This window comes from Galeopterus variegatus, unplaced genomic scaffold (genome assembly GCF_000696425.1).
Source record: "Galeopterus variegatus unplaced genomic scaffold, G_variegatus-3.0.2 Scaffold1528, whole genome shotgun sequence".
Lineage (NCBI taxonomy): Eukaryota > Metazoa > Chordata > Mammalia > Dermoptera > Cynocephalidae > Galeopterus > Galeopterus variegatus.
In genome coordinates this window covers 6,200-21,585 of record NW_007727639.1, presented here as the reverse complement: position 1 = coordinate 21,585, position 15,386 = coordinate 6,200, and the positions used below count along the sequence as shown (strand labels likewise).

At 45.0% G+C, this 15,386-nt stretch overlaps 1 protein-coding gene across 1 annotated transcript in view; it reads right to left on the bottom strand.

The window, feature by feature from the left end:
* Positions 1 to 15,386, bottom strand: part of FHOD3 (formin homology 2 domain containing 3) — a 57,719-nt gene that overhangs the window by 41,418 nt on the left and 915 nt on the right. Inside the window, exons 2-3 of the mRNA XM_008577531.1 lie at positions 15,042 to 15,386; positions 5,070 to 5,228 (exon numbers count right to left, since the gene is read on the bottom strand). The exon at positions 15,042 to 15,386 is cut by the window's right edge and continues 1 nt beyond it. Coding sequence (XP_008575753.1) covers positions 5,070 to 5,228; positions 15,042 to 15,386 — 504 coding nt within the window. The remainder of the gene's footprint in view (positions 1 to 5,069; positions 5,229 to 15,041) is intronic.

Below are 15,386 nucleotides of genomic sequence, written 5' to 3'. Positions count from 1 at the left end.
TTTTGCACATAACTGACAATTAAAATAGCCATAGGCCAGGGGAACAGCAGGTCAAAGCCACCTCCTATGAGCTGATGGCCCTTTCTTTCCATGAGCAGATGATAGTGGGATGAGTACAAGGTGGATCTTTAACTTGCTCTTCTACTGTGTCCATAGATTTATTGATGATTTTATCATTACCACTTAGTTTCACAGGAAAGCAGACATCAAACAAAACCGACACATGACAACCTCAGGGGTTTTAGCTTTCTCTAAGACAGTGTCCCCCTGGTATTGCTCTAAGTGCACTCACTTCTGCATCTGAAAGACACATTTCTGAGAAAAATGCAGAAATCTCCTTTTTTATGGACCCAAATGCTATTGGGTTTGGCTGTTTCATTTACCTGCAGATAACACCATAATGAGTAATTATTTTGCTTTGTGAGATTTGAACAGAACCCTGGCTACAGCTTTGGATAAGAATCTTCCACAAGGATTTTGGTGTCAACAGCAGAAAGCTGCAGCACACTTAGGGCTGTGCCTAGTTTGTATACAATTTGCATATTCTCATGAGAAAATGGCTTTCTGTCCGTGTACTTATTTTCATGCAGCAATTTTTATTTTTTTAACTTCTTAAAGCATCTTGATAGTATCTTTCATTCTCACTGAGGCACAGGGGTGTAAAAATAATTGTATTAAACTTACAGATGAAATGACTTGCCTGAACCTAGGTTGGGCCAACCAAGGCAGAGCTAGAGAGCAACCTAGGGGCTGCTCCTGGTTTTCTAGCACCAGCTTCATAGTTCGCGGGGACTCAACAAAAATGCAAAACGAATGGCACAGCTGAGGCACCCAATCGTCAGGGTTGTCTGGTTCCCTGGAACTACTGAGCCAACCATGATCTCTGTGATCTCCATATTCAGGATCATCTGTGTGTCCAGTGGCACTGGACACCTACGGACAGGCCTTGTGAAACATAAACTACTTTAAAAGATGCTGTTGCTTTTGTATGTGTGGCCACTGAAATTTCTGTTTCTAGGATGCTGACAGGCCTGGCAGCCAAACTGCGCCAAGTTTTTTTTTTTTTTTTTTTTTTTTTCTTTTGTCTTTTTCCGTGTCCAGCAACGGATCGCAACCCTCAGTGTTGCCCCCATACTGGACCGGGGACCGGCAACGGGATTGCAACCCTTGGTGGTGCTCCCACGCCTCGCTCAGCCAGTGAGCGGGAACCGGTCTGTATGTGGGATCCGAACCCTCGGGCGGGAGCACCGCCGCGCTTCCCAAGCGGTGCACTATCCAGTGCGCCACCGGGCCGGCCCAAAACTGCGCCAAGTTAAACGTCATTGGGAACCATTCTATTGTGCTACCCTCTGAGCATACACAGACTTTAAAAATTAGAAAAGCAATAAAAAAAAAAGGAAAATGCTTTATACTTTCTTCTGTGATAATATGATGTCATTTTACTTGGGAAAATATCATTAATACTACTTAGAGATGGCCCCAAAATAATTTTCTAAAGTTTAATGCTCTTACGAAAAACGACGTCCTTAACAAAGTTAACTACTCCCTCAGGTTTTCATGACAAACCCAGATACATACCATCAGTTTGCTAAGCACAGCCACAGGATGTCATTTAATACATCCTAATTACATTTAGGTACACAGAGCTTTCAAATGGCCCGATTAAGTTGTGGTGCTATAGTGCCCACATCCAAGAAGCAGACAGTTTGGCTAAAGGCCCTCTGGGTGCAAGCTGGAAATCTTATTAGCAAAGATCTCTTCTGAGAAGCTGCCATCTCTTCTCAGTCCTGATTTAGGTCTTGAACAGCAAGCCTTGAGAATAATCTCTGGGTACTGGCTCAACACATGGATCTAAACCATCTGTACCTCCAGGTCCCTGAAATCAATGGCCAGAGATGGTAGGTGATGGCTGAGGGTGTCCTGGATTCCACATTCCCCAGAGGGCTGTTTCTACTATAGTCTTCTCAGCCACAACTGAGAGTCACTCAGGGATATAGTCTCTGGATTCACACAGGCAGCCTTTAGATCAGGGGTTCTCAATAGCGGTGATTTTGTTGCCAGGGGACATTCAAGAATGTCTGGAAATACTTGGGGTTGTGAAGGAAGGTAGGTGCTACTGGAATCTAGTAGGTAGAGGCAAGGACGCCATGGAACATCCTACAATGCACAGGACAGTCCCCACAACAAAAAACTGTCTGGCCCCAAATCTCAACAATGTCAAGATTGAGAAGCCCTGTTGTGACTATGAATTTACTGAAAATTCATGACACAATAAAATCTCAGGAAGGGTTTTCCTGTGTTTTCTGTGGCTGTGTGTCCTCAATTCAGATTGCACCATACATCAGCTACTCCCGGGTGGGAACCCGTAAGCAGCACTATGAAGTGGACCACATGGCCTCATGCATGTCTCACTCGCCATTCAGATTCCCTCTTATTCTCTGTGGCACACAAATCCAGGCCCGGGGTACCACTCCTGGGCCAGCTGTTCCCAAGGCCCACAGCATGCATGCTAGACACAGGCTCCACCTCTCACTGGCTAGTGAGCTTGGGCACAGATTAATTAATGTTAGGATTCACTGTCTTCATCTTTAAGATGGGGATCATAATAGTTTATACCTCCTAAGCTGTGATGTGCACTTGTGTAAAGCACCTACCTGGTGCCTGGCCAACAGTAAAAAAACTATGAAAATCAGATTTAGCTCTGTATGGCTAAACCTATATCCATCAGAATTACTGTTGCTATTTATTCCTTCCTGGATCAAAAGGGTGCTCAACTGGAAACCAGTCAGAAAGGGAAAAAGAATAATTTGGTTCATTCTAAAATGTAAGTAACGTAATGTATCTGAAACTCACCCCCCAACCCCCAGAGTTACATTTCAAGAAAGAGCAAAGGCAAAACCCAGAGAAATCAATCTTTCCTGATGGACTTTCAAGTTCTCATGACAAGGAGGGGAAGTATTTTTAAAAGGCGAAGTTGTCATCTTTTCCTTCAATCAGGCTGGCTCTGGCTGTCCTTGAAGCCTCTCTGTGTATGAAACTGCAGCTTTTGCAATCTCCAAAGGACCTTGTTAACCAAACAGTCTGGCCTGAGTGCGCTGGGCCCGCTGTGTCGCTTCTCCAGGATGAAGGACACTTGCACTTGGTTTGTCCAGGTTCACATAGCAGCAGGCCACTGAGCTCTCCTTCCTTGCTCCTCTGGGTGGGGGGGGGTGGTCCTACAGCAGGCTGCCTCACACGGAGGCCTGGCCTGCCCCTTCCTGCAGTCTGGCAGCTGCCTCAATGTCTCTCTTGTATCTGCCTGCTGTCAGCTTGCCATGGCCTGCCGCAAGCCCTCACTGCCTGGCTGCCTGCCTGGAGATGCCAAACTGCTTTGCTGCCTGGCCCGACCCCAGGGATCAGGATGCACCTTCCTCTCCTGCCAGGAAGGAGATGCATTTCTCTCTGTTATCTGTTCCTGGAATGGGAAGGGTTCTCAGAGTAGACCTGCCTGGGCTTTGTATGGGTTTCATAAGGCTGCCAGTACAAAGTACCACAAACTGAGTGACTTAAAACAACAGAGATTGGCTGTCTCTCAGTTCTAGAAGCTACAAGCCTAAAATCAAGGTGTCGGCTGGGTCATGCTCTCTGAAGGCTCCAGTGGAGGATTCTTCTTTGCCTCTTCCTAGTTCTGGTGGTTGTCCACAGTCCTCGGCATTCTGTGGCTTGTAAACACATCACTCTAGTCTCTGCCTCCACTTTCACATGGCATTCAGTTCTGTTCGTCTTCCTGAGTGTTCTGTCTTCAAATGGCATTCTCCTCTCTGTGTCTGTGTTCAAACTTCCCTCTTCATGTCAGGATACCAGTCACTGACTGTGTTTAGGAACCATGCTAATCCAGTATGATCTCAGCTTAACTTGATTAAATCTACAAGAGCCTATTTTCAAATAAGGTCATATTCAGGGTGGGCATGGATTTTGGAAGGACACTATTCCACCCAGTATGGGCCCCTAGGAAGTTTTCCCTGTGGAGGTCTCTTCTTTCCAAAGCAAAAAGGCACACCTGGCCAGTTCAGACCCCTCTGCATGTGTGTTGACCGCTCCCCCAACACCCAGGGCTGTGGCTGAGTCTGGCACAGTGGCCTGAGCCCTTCATTTTCTCTAGATTTTCTGTCCAAGGCTTGCTCTCCCACTCTGGAGTCAGGCTTCACTGGCTCCCTCTATGTTCAAGTCTTGCAAATAAGACTATGCATGAATAAACTCTAATCTCAGAGAGGCTTTAGAGAAATCTGGGGCTCCCTGCCAACAGACAGATGAGTTGGGTGTCACCCAGTGCTCCAAAGTAGTGTCCCCAGATCCCCACACTCACCCAGTAGGTCCCCAGGCTATACTGCCCTTCTGTAGGAATCTGTGGGCTGGGTCACTGGCTCCACTCACACCTTTTCCATTATTAGAATAAAATATGTAACCTGCTACAAAGTGGTACCAGCCCATGGTAAAGGGAGCACATGGCCTGGGGGAAGAACACAAACCTTGGCACAGCTGGTGACCCGTAGCTCCAGCTGGGCCACCTACAGCCATGTCACTTACAGCCATGTCACCCAGTCTCTCTCCACTGTTGACCTACAGACCAACAAACATTAATGCCTCCCTTGGCTTGGGTTTTCCAGTTCAGCTGAAACATATCTCTATATACTCCACCAGGTGTGAAGAGAGAAAAAGTCCTTTACGTAGATGTGAGCATGTATTAAAAACCCTACTCTTGAAAGTGTTTGGTTTGAAATGACATGAAAGAAGACCCTGGCAGCATCCCAAGGAGGGTGTGAATGTCTTCTTCCATTTTGACATAGGCAGAATGTGGTCACAGGGAGGTCAGTAAAGAACCAGACAGCGAGGATCTCTGGACTTCATAGGCAAAGTGAAGCTTCCCCCAGGAGTTAGAAAAGTGTAAGAATTATTAACATTATTCAGAGTCTGGCTGAGGACAGGAAATGGCAAGCCACCCTGCAAAGAAAGTCATATCAAACACAGTAATGCTTTACATATGAGACATGTTTTAGAACACAAACGATGCTTGAGAGAGCTTCTCTTACCTCAATTCCTTCTTTGTTTAAGGCATATTCATCAAAATTCAAAATGGCAATCTTAATTGTTCTTGGAGGGGGCAGCACCGTCAGACCAATATTGATAGCATTGCTCCTCTTGGAATCCAAAACAATGATCTCCTGCCTTTTCCCATCTGCAGCAGTTTTCTTCATGATAAAACAAGGAGAATCCATGATTAATGCATCATCATGGGTCCTTTCTGAGTTTCATTATTAACAGCAAACTCATACTTATTTAGAAATGAAAACTAATGGCCCCGATTCAGCTCATGGAAAGACTGGCTACTGCTCAGCACAGAAGAAAGAGGTCAGGGATTAGCTCTGAGAAGCCTCCAAGCTTGGGTCAGCAATGGAACTTCGAGAGTCAGACACATTACAAAACAAAAATGATTTTCCTTCAATTGGGAAAAATGTGATTTTTGCAAGAAAAAAAACTTGGTTTTTTCCATAGAAGCAGTGAAAACAAAACTAAAACTTTTTAGTGTTCCTTTCCTGTGGGCCTCGAGGTGTTGGAATGTATCTTGGTTGGCCTTAGCAAATATGGTGTGTGCCCAGAGACAGTTGGTACACATGCCAAGGAACAGGACTGATGAGAAGAATCCAGCATTGCTGTCCTGTCAGCCCCTCCAGATCCCAGCGGCATCATCTCAAGGACCCTCTTCACCAGTCAAACATCCCATGCCCTTATCCTAGAGCACCTCCATTTTTCCTGCCATACTTAGACATCTGTGCAGTGGCCCACTGGGTACATGTAAGGAGGCCTCCCAAAGAAGAAAGAAAAAAGGTGTGTGCTGGTGAAGATGAATAAGGGACCAATAGGCATAGAGGCTGAGGAGGGGGACGGGGACAGCAGTGTTCTGGCATCCTCATAGAGCCCTCATGTGTGGCTTCCCTGCTGGCCTGGGTGCTCCTCAGAGGCAGGCTCTGTAGCCAACCCAGGATTAGCACATGATGAGAACTAAGTATGTGTTACAGACTGAATGTTTGTGTCCCCTTAAAGATCATATGTTGAAGCCCTACCTAATGTGATGGTATTTGGAAGTGGAGCCTTTGCAGGTAATTAGGCTTAAAGGAGGTCATGAGGGTGGGGTCCTCATAATAGGATTATAAGAAGAGACCAGAGAGCTGGCTATCTTTCTCCTCCACATGAGGACACAGCAAGAAGGCAGCCATCTGCAAGAGAAGAACAGAGTCCTCACCAGGAACCAAATTGGCCACTACCTTGATCTTGGACTTCCCAGCCTCCACAACTCTGAGAAGTAAGTTTCCATTGTTCAAGCCACTGGTCTGATATTTTATTATAACAGCAAACTACGATAGTGTGTGAGATGCTAAGCCAATACTTGTCACTGTCCAGAGCTTGTGACAACAAGGCCTCCTGCTTTCCCCTTCAGCCCTCAGGAAGTTAAGTGCAGGTGGCAATGGGGGGCAAGTGGGAGAAGACCTGGCTCAGCAAGCTCCCTGTTCTTGCTCAGGTTTCCCCTGAGGCCAACACATGTGGGAGGATGACAATTTTGATTCATGTAATAAGCCTAGGGTGAGAAACATAAATGAGGCACAGTGACTCTCCTAAAGGAAAAGATGAATTCAGCACGGTGATGGGGTGTGCTCACTATGCGAGGGGGCTCAACAGTGGGGTGACTGTAACTCACCCTTGAGCTGGGCCCTAAAGAATGTCTAGGATCTATCCTGGGGCTGGAGATAGAAAGTGGCTTTGTCTAGGTTGTTGGGAACTGCCAGGGATAGGCTGGAGTTTGATAGGGTCACCACCCAGAAGAGGGGTTCCAACCATGCTCTGCAGGCAGGCCCCGCCAAGCAGCTGACCACTGCTCACCATTCGGTCTTCCGTGCTGAGGCCTCACCCTCCCTCTGAAGCAGGGAACCTGGCTGGGTCTGGGAGCAGCTGAGCCATCTGGAGAAGCTGGCCTGCTGCAACACCAGGGAGAAATGGGCTTACATTCTACTTAAGTCCTCCTGGGTCCTTCCAAATCTAATTGCTAAAATTCAATCTTAGATCTTTAAATTACACATTTGGGAATAAACTCAAATTTCTCCATGAAGAAAACAACTGAAAGCATCCCAGCTGTTTTGGGGCCTGGTGGCCAGGAGGGGCAATTCCCACAAGTGTGGTCATCAGCTGTGAACAGTGGGCCCCAGGGACACACAGAGTAGATGCATCCCCAGTGTTCAGGGCAAGCTTCACCTTCTACAGAGTTAAAGAAACTTATCAGGAGCCCCCAAAATTCTCAATTTAGTTTTTCAATTGAATTGGAAATACTATGTTATGTGTGGAATGCTAAGGAGAAAGGTTAGACACAATACCAAACACAGGCAATTAAGAAAGATGTTACAACAAGCAATGCCAGCACTGAGGTGTGGGGGTGCCTACCCCCAATCCATCCCCTCTTCCCAACTCACCAACAGGGACCTGAATTTTTTCAGGCTGACAATATGTCAGTTAAATCAATTACCTTCCTGGACCTCTAGCAGCTAAAGCTGGTCCTGTGACTTGGTTCTGGCTTTTGTTTTCCTGACTAAAAAGAGAGAAACCTAGCAGGCCTTGCCTTTGCCCTTGCCCCTTCTTCCTGCCTAAAATGTAGACCCGCAGGTGCAGCAGCAGACATCTCATGAGCATAAGGAATGAAGCTGCGTAGGGGGGCAGCAGCAGGGGTTCCCTGGGCAGCATTGGCCTCTAGCCCCTCACCTACACAGTCAGAGAAGGAAGAGTGGTCCTTGGGAAGGAGGTTAGGAAATACAAATGCCCCTTTGATGGCATCTAGAAAGAGGGGGTGAGATGTGGTGGGGCAGAGGTGGAACAGGCTCGGGAAGAGGAGAGGCAGCAATGCTTCTAGGGAGGAAGTCAGGAAGTTGTGTTGTTTTGTTTTGCATTTTATTTGAGACAATACCCCCCACCCCAAGACAACCTCCAAATAAGGAAACAAAACTCAAAACCTCCTGAAATATCTTCTACCTGAAGAAAATGACAATATTTTCTTGAGAGTAATAAAAGAAGACTTGAATAAATGAGGGACATCAAGTTCCTGGATAGGAAATTGTAATGTCATAAATATGCTATTATGTCCCATCTAATACATTTATTTAGAGGAATTCTATCAAAATACCAATAAGATTTGTTTTTGGAATTAGAAAAAATTTTCTAAAATTAAAATGAAAGAATGTATGTATAAAAAAGTCAACAATGTTCCTAAAAAGTAGAGTTATACATATATATCTACCCAATCCTATTAAAAACTTACTATAAAACTGATGAAGTGTGTAGCACGGGCACTAGAATGGCTGAGATGACAGAACAGAGTAGAATTAAGAGTACAGAAAAAGCTCTTATTCAACAGTCCAGGGCATTCCGACAAAGACACCAGGGTCAGAAATCCAGAATCTAGCATGAAACATCAATTTCTAATATGGAACCAAAAAATGTAACTTTAAGTCAAACAAACCAACATTGTGAGTGAACATTATGACAGACTGGATTGACTGTCATCTTCCTTCTCAGGAAGAGAAAAGGCCAGGAGAAAGCAGGACCACAAGCTTGTGTGAGAATGGCCCAGGTCAGCATGGTGGGAGTACACCACACCCCAGGAGACCCCTAGCCGACTGCGCACATCTCTCCCTTGATGACTGGAGTCTAAAAGACACCATCAACAATGGTGCATGCTGGATTGACTGTCATCTTCCTTCTCAGGAAGAGAAAAGGCCAGGAGAAAGCAGGACCACAAGCTTGTGTGGGAATGGCCCAGGTCAGCATGGCGGGAGTACACCACACCCCAGGAGACCCCTAGCTGACTGCGCACATCTCTCCCTTGATGACTGGAGTCTAAAAGACACCATCAACAATGGTGCATGATGCCAAACCCTGCGCAGAAGCAGAAGAGGCTGGGGAAAAGCTCGGTCCCCTGACAGTCTCTTCTCTTTTTGGCTGTGTGTCTTCCCATATTTATTTATTGCCCCTCTTTGATACATACCCCATTTCCTTAAACAGGTATTTCGTAAATGACTGTTAGGTGCCTAGTCCTCCAGTTGGAATATTTCCACGGGGACTAACAAAATGTGCATACCTGTGGAGGGCCGGGATGCCCCCGACACCGATGGTCAGCTCTAGGGCATCAGGAAATTAGGGTTTCTTTCTCAATTCTTTGATAAAAGTCAATCAGCCACTCCTCTGCCTTCTTCCTCAGCAAGTTCCAAGAACCATCAGGGAGGAAGAGACGTTAGATTTAGGTGCCTGTGGGCCTAGCTGCAGGCACAGGATGCTAGACTAGGGGCTGGCTGGATGTGGAAGGCACAACAGTGTCGCTGGGCAAGTCAGCCAAAGGGTGGGTGCGAGGCAGTGTGGGAGGAAGGGGTGCAGGGCTACCTCTGAACATGCTACTTTCCCAAATATGTCCAGAAGTGTTCAAGGGAAAAGAGGGCTTGATTCCTTAAGGGAGGAGGGGGAACCTGGGAAGAAGCCAGGCCGTTTTAGTTCCAGAAAGCCGAGTTAAGCCAAACTCTTTAACAGCAGAGTTCTTCCTTCGAAGCTCCAATGACCGGGGAGCCTCCAACATGCCCACAGCAGCCCTTCCCCAAAAGAGGAAATACAGTCTCTGGAGAAATGCTTCAGGCTCAGCTGCCATGTAGGGCGTCTGTTTGTTTTTGTTTTTGATTTGGCCAAGAACACTGCAGGGAGAGGGGGCAACGATATGGACAGCCGAGATGGGTGAGAAATAGAGGTTATCCTCTGTGGAAAGAGGCTGGCCAAAAGAGCAGAGAGCTCTTAGAGAGAAGGGGTAGAAGGAGGTCATTAAGGCAATTCGGCTCCTTTCTCAAGCTGGCCAAGGGGGCAAGGGTCCAGCTTCCAGGAAGACAGAGGTGAGCCCCTCTAGGATGAAGCTTCACATAGATGGGACCCGAGGCCAAAAGAGTTACAGGATTGCTGAGAAGCACAAAGGAAGTAGCTGACTTAAGTAGCGGCTGCCAAGGCTCAGGAGAAGGGCTGTGACCATTCTCTGCAGCCCCAGATTCAGCTGGTGGTCGGCTACGTTTACTGGGGTTCCACTCTCTAGATCTAGCAGGCCCTGCAAATTCAGCCACTCCAAGCAGCAGAGAGTCACATATGACACAGGAGTATCTTCTAGAACAGCTAAAGCCAGGTACTTAGGTTCAGCTTGAAATGAGCAGTGCAGGGCCACAAGGCCACCCAGGTGGACCCTTGATAGGACAACAATCCTTGACACAGAGGATGATAAAACACCTCATGGGGAGAAGATGCAAAAGTCAATTTTGGGGACAGAACAAATTATTGCTTCCAAGAACTATTCTAGTATCTGTAAGAAAAGACTGAAACTTGATTCTGAATGGTTACTGGGGGAGGATGACCACTATGCAAAAGGGACCACAACCTGGTTAATATCTTAGAGAAAGGAAATGACCTTACCTCTTCCTCACAGTCATTCAGTTTTGGAAAAGGGAAGGGTGTAGATTCAGGCAACAGTTAAGAAATGGTGGAAAGAAAAATTTAAATAATAAATTGCAGTCACTAACCTTAATGTTTCCTGACATGTTACTACAAAGAATCATCCCTTTGAATTTTTAATGAGTAATTTTACTAGAAATAGAGGATGTAATATTTAAAAATTGGATATTCAAAACACAGATGTTGCTACCCCAGAAAGTGTTGTGATCGAAAATATTAACTGGGCTAAAGATAGGATTTAGTAAGAGAACTCCTTCCGTCGTGGAGAATACTGCTAAGTTTGAGAGCGAGTCCATGAAAGCCGACCGACCTCTGCCAATGCTTCTCAGCATCACTGTCGGAGACCCTGGGTCTGGCTCAGCAAGACCGAAGTTCTAGAAATGGTAAATCATTCGTCCTCACTCCCTGCTCACTGCCAAAAGAGTGATGCCACAGGGTATTTTCGAAACTGTCTGTTGAGAAAGTGACAGTTAACAAGGATACAATGATACAGATGTCACAAAGATGTGACAACTATGGAATTTTCCTAAAGTCTTGCAATGAGGGAGACTGTGAGATACACAGGAAAGAATTAAGGCAAAAAACCCAAAAACAAACAAAAAAATGAAACCCCCAAACCTAAGTCTAAATGAAGGATGAAAAGCCTTTAGTCAGGAATAAAATTTCTTGCCAGAATAGGCCCATCTTATTGTTAAGGAAAAAAAGTATTAATTGCTCTATTTGCCCTTTGAGTCTTCTAGAGCAGAGACCAACTGTTAAACAGACTTCCTGTGTTGATTTAGTTTATCTATTACCTAACCCGGAGGCTTCTGAGAGAGGAAGGGCGTGCTCTTTATAATAATGTTGGCACAACAGGCAAACACCAGGACTGTCCTGGTCACACGAGGCTGTATGATGACCCAGCTTAAGTCCCAAAGTTGTGCTTGGAATTTCCAGGTAGAGTTCAGGTTTTTAGAGATGTCAAGTAAAATAACTTATTCCCTGTGTTTTAAACTTGAATGCAGGGTAGGAAGATTTTTATCTCTTCTCAGAAAAATAAAATGGGTCAGGGTATCAACGAGCATCATGCAATGCTCCTCTGGTGCCTCATTTTTCACCTTAAATCAGTGGTTCACAATCTTGGTTATACTTTAGAGTCCCTAAGGAGCTTTTAAAAATAACTCAGGTGAGGCTTATCCTCCGAACAATTAAATTATCTCCAAATTTTCTTTAAAAGTTCCTGTTAATTGTTTCTGATATACTTAGAAACTTCAGGGTAAATAAAGCTAAACAAATTTCTCCAAATTCATCCTGGAGCCCCCTTCCCATGGTGAACCTAATGATCCCAAGGGAGTAAGACAGCATCCGGTCCACATAGGGGAAACCCAGAGGGCTCTTCCTTCTGGTCTCCTGTTCCACTCCATGCCTGTCTTGGTCTGGCTGTAACTTGGGACCTAGAAACTGCCCTTTGGAAGCAGGAAAGATTTTGCTCCCCATGATTAGGCACAAGAGATGGAAGGCCTCTTTCCTGGTGTTCCTCAGGATGATGTCAAGCCCAACAGGGTCCTTCCCATTGCTCCCAGGAGCTTTCTGCCCTGACATCTTTCTCTGGGGTCACTTTAACTATCTCCTGTGTGATTCACCACATCTTTAGACCAGCAGTAGAAACATAAGATGATGAAATTTAGCACAGGATTTCTGTCTTCCTCCACAAAACATAATAAAAGTCATCTTATTAAAAAGCTATATATATCCTGCTGAGAGAGAGAAGTGGATCCAGCTCCAGACACTATTTTGAAAGGAAACCAAAAAGCACATCTTTTTGGTCTTATTTTCAGTAAGTGACCACCCCTGCCTTGGATTTGGCTCATGAATCTTTGTTTTGGGGTGACTTGGATGGTAACAGTCGTGCCCTATAACACTGGTGTTAGCTTTTTGATGAAAACAAAAACCAATTCCCTTTGTTTTGTGCTATCTTGGGAAGTCTACTTCTTTTTATTTTTGTTGTGCTCTATTGTATTTAATGAAAAACTCCTCATAAGCCAGAATTCGGAAGTGGCTGTTTACAGCTGTGTTTTATGAAAATCATAGTCAAAGATTAGAAACAGAAATGAAAGTGCTTATATCTGTACTGGTAACAAATACAAAACAAATTTGACTATCCTATATGATATCTTTTAATTCTAATTTGCATTCTCACCTTTTATAACATTTTGTAAATTGGCTCCTGCTCACATTTCCTATCCCAAAAAACAAAGGTATGGATGGATTCATGGGTCTCACTGTAGAACATTCTGGAATCAGTTTGGTAAACCTTTCAATATATTATTTTTCTGAGGCTCCCACTTTATAAACACTAGTTAAACGTTTGTCCATTAACTAGTCAATAAAGTATTGTAAGAGGTCACTATCTGCTTCAGACAAGAATGGAACTTTGGACTACTAAGAGAACAGAAGCTACAACCTTATCACCAATCAAATCAGCCTCAGTTGGACCAAGAGAAGGAGGGAGGTAACCACTCCTTTTGGGTCTTCACAAGGAAACTTTTAATCTTGCCATTTTCTTTGTAAAAATGAAGTTGGAAGTGCTTCCACCACCAGACGGTTACTCTCGTTTATTCCTCCCAAGCCCGAGTCAAGGGGCAGCCTCTCCCGAGCATCCTCCAAAAGTGATCAGCAACCACAAGAAGCCTAGAGACACAGCCAGCCGAATAAGTGCACAAAAGGAGGAGGAGGGGAGGAGGGGGAGGAAGAGGGGGAGGAGGAGGGAGGGGAGGAGGGAGGGGAGGAGGGGGGGGCTGGCCAATGAGACCAGAGGGTGAGAGGGCGGTGGGAGTGAGGCAGGTCATGGGTAATTCCTGGCAACCACAGACTGCTGCCTTAATCCTGGCCAGTCAGTTCCCAAATGCCAGGCTGATTGGAAGAATTGGAGGGGGCCATGTGGACAGCTCAGCACCATGAGTTGCCCGTCCTGGAAAAGTAAGGACGCAGATACACCAAGAGTGGGTGTCCAGCACCACTTTCCTAGGTGTTATCTTCTAGAAAGGACAGAGCTGGGTCTACTTTCAACTGAAGGTCAGGTCTGATTGGGTATGGTTTTTTATATCTGATCCTAGCACTTTGGATTTATAAATGGGAAAGCTCTAATTCTGACTTGAGGGTGATTCCTGAGGCTGGAAATGATTTAGATTCACATCCTCACTGAGATAGGGCAGAAATACCAACCAGCAAAGTGCAGCTAATAGTTTAAGAACCCCAGCATGTGTTTTAAGAGGAAGTTGACCGATTACAGCTCCCCCAGCTGGCTTTTCAGCATCACACAGCAGTGACAGGCACTTAACTCTGTCACTTGGCTCCTTGTTTGAAGGGCACTCTTGTCCTGAGGATGCTGCACATATTTTTTGATTCAGAATTGGTGTCCAGCTGGCAGGGCGGGGAGCCTGACTCAGGCAGCTTTATATTCTCCCAAAAAGATGATAAACCGATGGTGCAATACATGGAGTTAGAATTAATTCATGATAATAAGCTCTTGCATGCTTACTCTAAGTCGTACCTTATAAACTGCTTTCTCATACCCCCAGTTCCTGAGAAGACAGTATAGTCATCTTAAATCTGTTTTAAAACTGGAATATACCCAGAATCACAAGGGTTTCTGAAAAACCAGTTCTTTCAGATATGTAAAGGAAGCTCTATTAATACAATGAATTAGAAATAAAATCTGTGATCCAGTATCTTGCAGTTTCTTTTCCAGTGTTCATTAACTATGACTTTACCTTTGATGCCCAATAATTTCATGTACAGTGTTTCCCATTTATAAAAGTGGATATAACATTAAAAGCGGATATAACATTAAAAGTGGATATAACGTCTCTGTTAACAATACCACAACAGCAATGTGTACAAGATTCTCAAACATTTATGAAAAATAAGAAATCTAGATGTGTGTGTGTAATATTTATAAAATGCTAAATATATGGCTATTGGGAAACATCTAGATAATTGCAGTATGCTGCCTCATCCAGGGAATTACCCAAAGAAATGTTACTTGGATTATTGCCTTCATGAAAGCATTGGGTAGTTACAGCTGAAGTTCAAACTACTACTATCAACCATAACCAATGAAGGTAAGGTTAAATAAACATATTCACTGTGTTAGGTAAGTCAGCAAGTCCACTTTCCTCTAGTTAACGTCAACATCAGCTATTGGGCTATACTGACATTGCTTGGTTAACCTTTTTGTCTTTTCCCCTGCATTATCTGGTTCTTTGAAAGCTACTTTGTCTAATGTTAGCAAGCTGGTATCCATGTTAGCTAATAAAGGTCTCTTACCCAGGTAGCTTACACCTAGAACATAGCACAAAGAATACTATACTAAATGTCAGATTTTTATACCAATGGACTTTTACCAAATAGCAAAAGCAACACAAAAAAGAGTATGTATACAGAACAAATCTCTCTTCAGCCCTACCCAACTGCAAATCAAGAAGCATGCTGGGGACTCGCAGTACCTTTGTGACAGACAGTTCCTTGGATTTAGACTCAAACAGGTGCTCCAATCTGGAAGTGTCCACCTTAATGGGTTCCAGTTTCGACCACAGGAATTCTCTGCAGCGTTGGTTGTTTTTACACGGCCACTCAAATGGCCGGACTTCATTCCAGAACAAACGGATGGTCTTCTTTTTCTTAGCGAATGCGGGCTGACCCCTGGGTACCTGGGACCACCCTAAGCCCTGAGGAGCATTTAACACTGGAGGAGGAGGAGCCAATAAATTAGCGGGGACTGGAGGGGGGGGCACGCTGTCCAACAGGGGTGGAGGGGGCGGGGGTGGCAGACCCAGAAAGGTGGGTGGGGG